The following is a 10,901-nucleotide window of genomic DNA, read 5'->3' as shown; positions in this document are numbered from 1 at the left end:
TGAGGGCATTTGGGTTGACTACTGGGTCACCCGGGCTGATGTGCTGCTCTGGTGTGACTTTAGGGGAAAAATGGCCCATTAGGCCACAGACATATTGTATCTTGATTTGAAAAAAAAAATTAAAACTGGAGCTGAAACAGGGTCTTAGAACACTTTTACCCAGAATGCCAGTGATGTGTCAGAACAGGAAGGAACCCAGAGGTATGGCTCTTCCTTAAAGCAGCAGCGCTTGTGCTCTTTACTCAGAGTCCTGCTTGTTTGCAAATCAATTTTTTCCTCTTGTCCATGTGGTGACATATCACAGGTGAAATAAGCAGCTAATGCCATGGTTGAGCATTTTCACCTTGGAACTGCAGTGGACCAATGACAGTCTCATGGACACGGCTTCATACAGGCAGGGTTTCATAAAAAACAGGTGAAAACAGCTGTAGGTACATATCACTATTTTGCAAGGTAAGTTTCAGAATAAACAATGGCGGAGATGTGTTCTGTTTTCAGTTGCAGAGTTACAAAATGAGACATGGTGAGCCTTCATGTCTTACCAAAGGATCTGGAAAAAATCTGAGACAAAAAAAAAACGGGTTTGCATTTGCCATTTTCCAGAGCACTGTTTTGAAAATTTGACATGAAAACAGATGGGCTTTACCACAAAACTTATATTAAAGCTCCGCACTGTTCCATGTATGTATCCCGCGGACACAGCGAGAACAAACCAACATGTTTGTTAAATGGTAAGCTGTGTTGTATCTGTTGTGCTGGATGATTTGGCCAACGTGGCCAGAGGACTACATTCAATACGATTTCTGACAGAAAGGTTTACATGGCTTTGGGGTTGTTCATGAAGAAAGCATGTCATGATGAGGATCATCTTCATAAGCTACTAGTATAGCAATCGTAAGATAGGATCAGGTAATTCAAGTGCATATGGAATGTGGGAGAAGCGTTCCTCCAGGGCTTTCAGCCAGAAAGCACCGTTTGTGTGTTTGATTAGCTGAGTCGAAGGTGAGCAGGTATGCTCGTGCTGCAGGCAAGAGGCAGTGGGGTGGTCGGAGATAGGGGTGCAGACTATTTGCATATTCATAGATCTGCCTATTCTAAATGAAGGCAAAGGTGCAGTTACGTCTAAGCCATGTGAAGCATACATCTCAGTATGCAATTTTGAAGAACAGAGATGAGTTTTCAGAGGTTTAATCAATGTTCTACCAACTTGCAAAATTTAAGGAAACACAACACCACTACTGGACAATACAACATGGTTCTATTTATTGGTAGAAAACATGTGAGTCTACAGTACGGTATAAAATATAAAAATAAATGTTACTGACAACTAACACCTAGGTATAGTACTAACAGTTACAAACAGCAGTTTTAAAGAAATAAAGAGGTTGGTACCTGTGCAAGTGTGTGTGTATGTCTGTGTGTGTGTGTGTGTGTGTGTGTGTGTGTGTGTGTGTGTGTGTGTGTGTGTGTTCATTCAGGAGGGAACCCAGATGTTGCCGTGTGTGTCCGGAGCTTGGCTGTAGGGGATGTTCCAGATCCAAGGCTGATCTGAAGACAGAGAAAGAAAAATATCAGTGACATGAAATGTGAATTCTTTGGTTTCATACATAAAAGGGACATTGCATTCACCGGCTAAATGGAAGTGCACGCCTCACTCAGAGCTTAATATTCAAGTGGCACTCATAGATGCCATGAATTTTAAATTATGCCCGTTTAGCTGCACTGAGCTACGAAAAGACACTGAACTGGATGTCTTCAGAAATAATCTAGATGATATGAAATGCTTCGAATTTAACAAATGAGGAATTTTACTCAAACCATTTGTTTCTGCACTGAGCCAGAAAATAAAATGACCTGCTGAGCTGGCTCCATTTCAGCTTCTGTGGGAAGTAAACTCTGGAAACCGGTGGTGGAGTACTGCAAGAAAACTACTCATCAGTCCAGCCTCATTGGTTGAATTATTCAAATCTGAGTGCCACAAACAAAGCCCGGGGGGAAAAGATTTTGTCGATGTCTGCCATTAAAGAGGAAACTACAACCATTCTCCAACCACTTTTCATCCCAGCACAGAGAGAGCGTCTGACAGGATCTGATCTCATCAGGGTGATCTTGTCATCATTTGAAACCCACACAAAATCAAGAAAAACAGACATTTATTTTTAAAATGTTTAGTTTAGTTTAGTTGACAGGACAGCATGAGGTTTAAGACCAAGTTCAGCACAACACTGAAATGAGATATCTAAAAACTGAAAAAATATTTCTACTGTATCATTATCCAAGAGAAATGAGTGTGTGTAACCAGGGTTACACCTGAGAGGAGCCATTCTAGCCTGCAGTTATGATACAGTAAAATGCTAAGTGAGAGAGCAACAGTCACTGACTAATCCAGTCTGTACATAAATACAAACAGAAGATTTCACACACACACACTTCTGTACCTTTAGGAGAGTAGCATGTAGGAGGGAGGTCAAAGGGCACTGGGAAACCAGAGGAGGAGGAGGAGGAGGCAGGAAATGGATTTTTGTGAACGGGGAAGGTCTTCATGTTCTGGAAGGAGACAACCATCACACCACATATTACTACACACCAGCTTTGTGGAGTTTTTAGCATGATCCAGCACATGTAACACTGTTTCTTCTGCACTGTAACTCATACGTTTGAACAATGAAAACATTTAGAGCTGCGTATCGAATGAAGGATGACATGCTGTCATAGAGCTACTGCTTGTCCGTGTGTGTTGCTCTTACAAAGGCGGAGGGCAGGTACAGGACTCCCAGCTCGTATGAACGGACCATCACCTGAGTGTTGTTCTTCTCCAGTGCGCCCCAAGCTGCTTTGGACAGGTTGGCACTGACACACACACACAAAAACACACAATTTGGATCAAGTGTAGTGGTAAAATTTCTTTAATTGGTTACCACACCAGTTTCAGCGGGTCAGTAATATGTAAGAAATGAAAAAACACTGTAAATCACAAAAAAAGACAGAAATCAATTCACATATTTTAATTAAGACGCTTGCACACACACCTTGTGACGAGGAACCAGGCGAGCTGAGTAAAATCTGGTGACGCCCTCATGTACGTCTTGATGTGTGGCATAGCATGACTCCTTCCTGACGTATTTGCCTTCCAACGGCTACACGCAGACACACATGCAAACAAGACTGTTTTATTCATCTGCAGAATTTCACCTTAAGGAATGTATGAATAGGGCTGTGTACTCTGGAGGTCTTTACTAAGCTAAAGCCATCCTGGTCATGTCCCATCACTTCTGACCACATTTCAAACGCAAATGCAACTCAGGTGTAGAGTGTTTACAGTTTAACCAGCCACAGCAATTTGTAATATGGGTATTACAAATGAAAATAATACAAATGAAAAAAATACAGGTATCATGACTGGCTAAACAGCTTTACAGAGGTGATGTAACGTAGACGTACCAGTATGATAGGACTGAATTTGGATTGGTGGAAGTGAACTTACTGGAAGTAGGAGTGGAGCCAGAGTTGTTTCTGAGCTGTCTGGATGCTGTAGGGAAGAGAGCCTCCCGCTGGAGGACAAAAGAGATGTACATCCCAACCAAATACACAGCAGTTACTCATGAATCAAATCCAAGATCAGTCAAGCAGTAAGTCTAAGACTGATGTCTGAAATAAAAAAAAAAAAAAGATAAAAAATGACTTACCTGGATAACCTTCTAAACTCGTCCTCACATCATCAACTGATGGATACAGCTGCAGAAAGATCGAGCCATTTACAAGCTGATTTACAAGTTCTGTGTTTTATCATTTTTAACTGATGCTGTGTAACTTTTGCTGAACTGTGGCCAAACATGGCAGTTACATGATAATGGTTAAGACCAAGAACAGTAGCACAAAGAAAAGTCAAGAGATCGGTCAGTAGTGCCAGTGGCAGGTAGGGGTTACATTTTCAAGCATCACTGCAACTGAAACTCTTTACAAATTGGTTTTAGGCAGACAAACGTCCTGCAGGGACTCTGAGGGAGTGTAAAATGTGACCTCAAAATGACTGTTTATTTTTTTTATTTACCCATTGAAAGCTCAGGCAGTTCTCTATTAAAGAACAGCATGATAATACTAGCAGCAGCAGTCACAGAAAACCGCATCTGTATTGTATTATTTTGGATTATCCTTCTCATAGCGTTTGAACGCTGCATCACACGAGCAACAGCCCACATTGAGTTTGTGTTGGAGGGACGTACCAAGTGCACAGGGGGGTCTGAGCGAAGAGAGGATTTCCCCAGCGTGGTCATGGTGCGCTGAAATTCCCCTGCCAACCATTTGGTCTTATCCAGTCCCATAGAGCCGATGCTGGAGAACTGGCCAATCACAGGCCAGCTTTCCTCACCAGGAACAGGATCTGTGTGGTCATATAGCAGCTGATAGAATAAGGAGAGAAGACAGAGATAAAGAAATCACAGTTAGACACTACATGGAAATGTTTGCATGTTAACATTTTAAAGTGCTTCCAAAGTTGAGCGTCTGTGTTAGGCCGTTCAGCTGCTCACAAGGGGCTCTGAAATGTAAAAGTTGGCTGAATTCGCATTATCCTTTCCTCTGCCTGCATGCACAGTATTACATGAAGCCTTATATATAACACTGAGAGAAACTGGAACAGCTGGCAGCCCGTGTCATGGATTGCTGCAGGTTGTTAACTAGGAGTAGGAGATGAGGAGAGTAGAGACAAATGTAAATCTTTACCTTTCTCAGCCTCAGGTGGCCCCAGCACTCCATGTCTGAACCAACATATCTCCCTGGAGTTGAGCCCACCAAATAAACCCTGATAAAAGAAGAGTATAAGATAAATTACTTGTAATCAGGATTTTAGATTTACTTAGAACTGCATTGACTGTTGCAGGACCATCATTGAGCAACTAATGTCTATATTACCTGGTTACTGAAAGAGTCATTATTATATCTCCTTATTTTCCAGCATGACTACTCCTATCTATCTCAGACAGTGAAATCTGTATCACGTCTATGTGAAATGTGAGAATGCATATGTTCAACTGTACGTGCCTCACTTTTACCTGGTCTCTGACAGGTCGTGCTCTTTGATTCGATTGATCCACTCCTCTAGTTCTGGTGCTCGGTACGACCCCAGGTATTTCAGCAGGTCCCTCTTAAAGAAGGTCGGTGACTCACCTGCGCTCGCACTGCTGCCCTCTGGTAACCGTGGAAACATGGGGCTCATCCACATCCTGGGATAGAAATAAAATATTCGGGTGCATTTCCATAAAAAAAACGTCATGTCTAGATAGTGTGCAGCATATGGACTCACCCTTGTGTTTTCTGGTACCAGTCAGCTCTGATGAGGTTGGAGGTCAGAACGATGACTCTGAAGCCTTCCTCATACCACAGCAACATCATCTTCCTGCACAAAGGTACACAGTGGTTTGCTTCATATAACAACGACAAAGAGTTCACTCTAACACATGTAAAAGCTGCAATGTAAGCTGCCTGGTGCTGAATGTAAACATGCCGTTTTAGAGGCACACAGACAATTCCTGACAAACCTCCACTTGTGTCAAACCCAGGACGTTTGAGTGTGTGACAACGTCAGCAAAACGTAATACCATGCAGGGAAAGACATTCTTACGTGTGGTGAGTTCCGAAAGCAATATCAAGCTTGGCCTGTCAGGGAAAATCACACACATTAGTCCCATTTAAATGGAAATCCAGCGTCCGTAAAGAACAGTCTCAGTCTCACTTTACAGATCAGAGTGTATATACAGTAATATCAGCCAAACTGCACTTCAGAAAAACTGCTGTTGTGTGCAGATGAGTCTGTACCTGGCAGAATCGAACGTGAGGAAAAGGCTTAGCCTGCTGCACCAGCCGGGCCTTGGCCTCCCTCTTGTCTCCATGGACGATCAGAACCGGACGATCCCTGTCAACACCACCCAACACCAAGGATTAATACTGGACTCCTTTCACCTGATTGTCACCAGTATAACTACTTTTATCTGTCTGTATGTATTTGCTGTTTTTGGAGCGATTCATTTATTATAGCTTTTCTTCATTTAAGTAGTCTGCCCTATAACTGAATACAAGCAGCGTATCACATCGTTTCACTCATACAAAAAGAACACACACATGTCAATTTGAATCAGGAGTTTTAGTGTCCTCTAATGGTTTAATTGCAGTTTCAGAGGATTTTCCAAGAATAAAATCTAAGGAAACATTAATAATTAATTAAAAGCTCAAATTTCAAAAATACAACTGGACTAAGTACAACACCAGTAACAGCCTTTAAAATGCCATGTTTGTAAAACCTTAAACCTCACCATGCAGTCAGTCGCCTAAATGCTTGCCACACGGGTTTATAAATTGATTTCCTTGTAATCATGACTCACTGGTTAGCTGCTGAATTGCACACATTAACTTGTGTTCTAACAGGAGAGCTTGTTGGAGATTTTTCTTCACTTCATGAATTCAACATCATGAAAAAACATCTCACATAGAGCAATACATTTGCAATCACATGATACAAGCCATAATACACCACAGGCTGCTGTCATTAGTATAATGTGGACATGAGGCAGACTTCCACTGTGGGTATGTTTATGATAATGTGATGTCGGCAGCAGAAGGAGCAGAACTTACCTAAACTCTGGTGGGTACTGCTCGACCATCCAGGCAATATCAAAGCAGTAGTTAAACTATGAAGAAAGACAGTACACTGGTATTAATGGCCGAAATCTCTTCAAACTTGGCAGAAAGATGGAAACAAGTCTACAGCCATGCTAACAGATAGCTTTGAGACTGTACTTAGTCGCATTGTTGCTTTGTGCTAAAAGCTAATGCGTGCATCACAATGTCAATGCAGACATGGTGATGTTAAACGGGAATAGTGCTTACCGTGTTTTCTCATCAATGCTAGCATGTTAAATAGATGCTCGCATGCTAACATTTGCTAATTAGCACTAAACACAAAGTACAGCTGAGGCTGATGGTCTCATTCATTTTGTATTTTGTTTAAAACACCTAATTTTATTTCTGGCCCGATGAAATGTTAAGACGTCACCAAAGTGCTGCGGGGAACATGAATGGCACCAAATTTCATGACAATACATCCAATAAATGTTGACATTCTTGAGTAAAAAAAAGTCAACCTCTTGGTGGGGCTAAATAAAAAGTCTGGGGAAATTCAGTGGGATTAATCCCCTGGAGATCAGGAGTGTCTGTACACAATTTCACAGCAATCCACCCAATAGATGTTGAGACATTTTAGTCTGGACCAACGTGGTGGAATAACCAAACAGCCATGCTTCTAGTATGGATAAGAAACAGGACATAAAATTGTTCCCTTTGTTTATATGGTTACTCACCTGAACTGATTCTCTCAGGGTCCCAAATAATGGAGAGAGGATGTCTGGATGAAAGGAAAACAGGAAAGATTGCTTGACAGACCTTATGTGGACAAGATTGATGACAAGAGGAGATAGCTGCACTCCACTGATTTCAAACAGCTACAGCAGGGAGATCTGCCGGCAGGGTGAGAAACAAGCCACCGTGCTCATGGGGAGTTAAAAGTAGGACCTTTATTTCCCTAGAGGGTCTCTCCACAAATGAGGCCACTCTGCTCTTTCATAAACTAGAATAACAAAAATGTTAACAGACTGACTTGAAGAAACCACACAAGCAGAAACACATTTTAACTCATTAGGCAAAAGATATTCAGCCTCCATTCACCCAGAGAACAACCATCTTTTCTTCACTTTGACTGCTTCTCAAATTCAGACTGGGGGCTTCCCAGTGAGGGGTCATTCACAGCTGCTATTATACAGCAGTAAGACTTCATAAAAAGGGCTTGACACAGAACAACTTGTGTTAAAAATGTAACATAAAGGGTCGGTACCTTCTCACACTCATTGTGGGAATGTTCTTTACCACCAGACTATGGAGAGCAGAATGTGGTTGAGCACTGAAAGGCTTCTTCACTGCAGCTAGAATTATTCTTCACCAATGGCAGAGTCAGACTCCACCAGAATTTACAGACTGGGTTAAGCGATGGCTGATAATGCTTCCTTTGAACTGATGATAGCTAGTCATGAAGTCAATGAAAGTCTTCTCACCTCGGATGTGCAGAGCTCCGCTGTTGTACTTCCTGTCCAGGCCTGTGACTTTGTTGAGGTAAAACCTGTAGATGTCATTTAGACAAGGAACACTGGATTCAAAGAAGTCCTCTGGCTCGTCGATGTAGTAGAGTCGGCCGTGGGGACTGGGAGGACGTTCCTTCTCCACCTTTGCTTTCTTTGGCTTGGGGCTCGGAGGCGCCTCTTTTGGCAAGTTACTGAGACGCTTCACATCTCGATCATCATCGTCACTATCTGAGAGAGCCCAGCCTGAGCCATCTGACACCTCTTTCTTACGCTTTCCAGCCAATGATGGACTAGTTTCATACTTAACTGGATTTAACTGGTTCATTGCTGCCGACTGTCTGGCCTCAGAACCAATAACAAGTGAGGATACAGGCGTGTTAGCTGGTTCTGCTTTCACCTCCACAGTGGCTGTTACTGGTTCCACTTTGGGGATGGGGAGAGAGGCAGTCTGATGGGAGCTGGGATTGCATCCAGTCGGTCGGTGGGTTTTAGTTGTTGTAGTCCCAGATGGAGGAATATCCTCGTCATCGTCGTCACTGCTGGAGATGGTCCACTTGCCATGTTGACTGTCCTGAGACATGCCTGACCAGAGATACAGAGAGTCAAACACCAGCTGAGCAGTAGGATGAGAGTGAGCCTGAGCTCAAGCAACTGGTCAGTCATGCCAGATGTTACCAGCCTGAACTGAACGTGAAGAGGACAAGTACAACTCGATGTGGCCAAACTTTTACCCTGATTTTTACTGTTTGGACACCCCACCCGCTTGTTATGAGTGTTAGACCATGCATCAAATGATATCCATCCAAAGATGGAAAACAGATTAGTTTTGAGCAAACTTATTCCTCCAGTCTGGTGGTGATGAATAGCTGCTCTTAACATGATAATAGAGTCCCAAATGTTTGCAGCTGAAAAACAACTTACAGTGTGTCAGTATTTGGGTGTATCTACGCTATTTAAAATGCTATGAAACACTGATTAGACCAAACTGAATAACGGGGGAACTAACTGGGTCTAAATCTAAACCGAGCGCATATATTAATGTGCGTAAGTGGTTAAAACGCGTACAATATGAAACTACGAATTAAAATAAAGAGCAAAAAAATTAAACTTAGCAAGTAAAAATGTCAATACAAGCAAAAGAGATCATGCAAGTCGGGCATTTAGAAATAGAAATGATACGACGGTGTTATAAGTGTTTCTGTGATGAATAACGTAACGGCTGAGCGTCATATTTCTTTTACCAGGTCAGATAAAAGCCACAGATTCACGATGTTGTGAGTGCAGACACTGATTTCAATCCACCGCCAAACAAACCCCAGCACATCCGCATGAAACAAACCCCGGTGCAGAAGGTGCGCATACCACACGTGTCCGGCTCGAAACTCCTCTTCCGGTCTTTGCCTGCAGTTCCACCAAAGGGCGAGATGTAAATCCAAACACTCATTAAAAGACTGAGACACAGTTCAGGTTTAACAAATGAGGGCTGGTACTCAAGCATGATCATTACCAACTAATGGCTTACCTGATAGTACCTGAGAGAACATCGAAAATTGGTCGATTCACTTTTTGTATGTTGGTCCTCAGAGCATTAAAACCGTTATCACCAGAATCCCTAATTTTATATGTCCAAAGAAAGCACACTGTTAAAAAATCACAAATGCTCAAAGAATGCAGAGAGAAAGAGAGTTATTTTTGTTCATTTATGTAAGCTTGGCCTTACTCCTGCTTTGAATATTATGTATATTTCCTATATAATTTCTGTAAGAGTTGTATATACATTTTGTGGTGAATGTGAAGTTTTTTAAGCATGACTATTACAATTCTGAGTCGCATCACGGCAAAATCAATTGGTTCATATTAAATTTTGTCTACATTGCCTAGATTTTTACTATAGCCCATTTGTTTTTGATTTTTTAATTAAAAATGGATTGGTTTTGGCGATTGATTTTTGTGATTAATATTTTTGCTTGTTTTTAAAGTGTTTGTGTATGTAAATCATATTGTGACTAAAATGTACTGGCCCACTCTGTGTTGAGTGAGGACCAGCAGCCACTGTGTAAAACATTCAGTTTATATGTAGATCTAGTTTGAAGGTTTTTTTGAGCAAACTGTCTTACCTTGTTATCTTGTCAATCATAAATCATTACTGGATCATTGTCATCAGTTTAGTCGGCTGTTGGTGACACCGTAACTGAGATCAAAAACAATTTCATTCAATCAGTCAATGGGAAATATGCGTTAAAATCGTGAAACCTGAATATAAGGTTATAGATACAAGACTCCATATATTCATATATCAGCTTTAACAGGAAATCAGGGTGGTTAAAGCAGGCTATAGGCTATACTTCAAAAGTGAAACAGCTACACAGAAAAGTTGTCGAAATTGTGTTTGAGTGCACACTAGACTTCTCATAAACACTGAACAAGCAAGATTTTCTGGGTTTTGATGTAATCTGACCTCCAAATCAGAGGTTGGGGAGCGAAACAAGCTGGAGACCAGCTTTCCCTCAGGCTGGGTGCTGCACTCCGCACATCTAACGTCACTCTGGAGGATACTCCTTTGCCTCTGGGGATGTGGTGTGGTCTCAACACCGCCCCCACCCGTCCACAGTTCTCTGCATAAAACTGTCATGAACTTGCATCGTTCTTCAATAACAAAATAACCTCAATTAGAGCCAGTATTACTGCTGATGTGAACACAGATGACTTCAACAAACCCTGTATAAAATATGTAATCACGAGAAAATTCACCCGTACCTTACCTTAACTGAGCTC

At 41.8% G+C, this 10,901-nt stretch overlaps 1 protein-coding gene across 1 annotated transcript; it reads right to left on the bottom strand.

Annotated features, from left to right (window-relative positions):
• Nucleotides 1-1,246: 1,246 nt before the first annotated feature.
• tdp1 (tyrosyl-DNA phosphodiesterase 1) lies at nucleotides 1,247-9,457 on the bottom strand. The gene is made up of 16 exons (XM_041936312.1): nucleotides 9,368-9,457; nucleotides 8,100-8,708; nucleotides 7,353-7,396; nucleotides 6,628-6,683; nucleotides 5,815-5,911; nucleotides 5,621-5,655; nucleotides 5,303-5,395; nucleotides 5,052-5,222; nucleotides 4,723-4,801; nucleotides 4,224-4,400; nucleotides 3,687-3,735; nucleotides 3,485-3,551; nucleotides 3,030-3,137; nucleotides 2,748-2,850; nucleotides 2,439-2,547; nucleotides 1,247-1,548 (listed from the first exon to the last, which is right to left on the bottom strand). Exons 2-16 carry the CDS (start codon nucleotides 8,704-8,706, stop codon nucleotides 1,475-1,477), a joined length of 1,869 nt encoding a protein of 622 aa, XP_041792246.1. The 5' UTR covers nucleotides 8,707-8,708; nucleotides 9,368-9,457; the 3' UTR covers nucleotides 1,247-1,474.
• Nucleotides 9,458-10,901: the final 1,444 nt, after the last annotated feature.

This window comes from Chelmon rostratus, chromosome 1 (assembly GCF_017976325.1).
Source record: "Chelmon rostratus isolate fCheRos1 chromosome 1, fCheRos1.pri, whole genome shotgun sequence".
Taxonomy (NCBI): domain Eukaryota; kingdom Metazoa; phylum Chordata; class Actinopteri; order Chaetodontiformes; family Chaetodontidae; genus Chelmon; species Chelmon rostratus.
The sequence above is the reverse complement of the archived record's forward strand: the minus strand, read 5'-3'. Positions and strand labels throughout refer to the sequence as shown.

Excerpts from the sequence above, each read along its gene's own strand:
- tdp1 (XM_041936312.1), bottom strand. The coding sequence starts at position 8,706 with ATGTCTCAGGACAGTCAACATGGCAAGTGGACCATCTCCAGCAGTGAC. Across the intron at positions 5,396-5,620 it reads GCTTTCGGAACTCACCACAC|GAAGATGATGTTGCTGTGGT; the intron begins GTAAGAATGTCT and ends ACCTTTGTGCAG. Across the intron at positions 2,548-2,747 it reads TGTACCTGCCCTCCGCCTTT|AACATGAAGACCTTCCCCGT; the intron begins GTAAGAGCAACA and ends GTCTCCTTCCAG.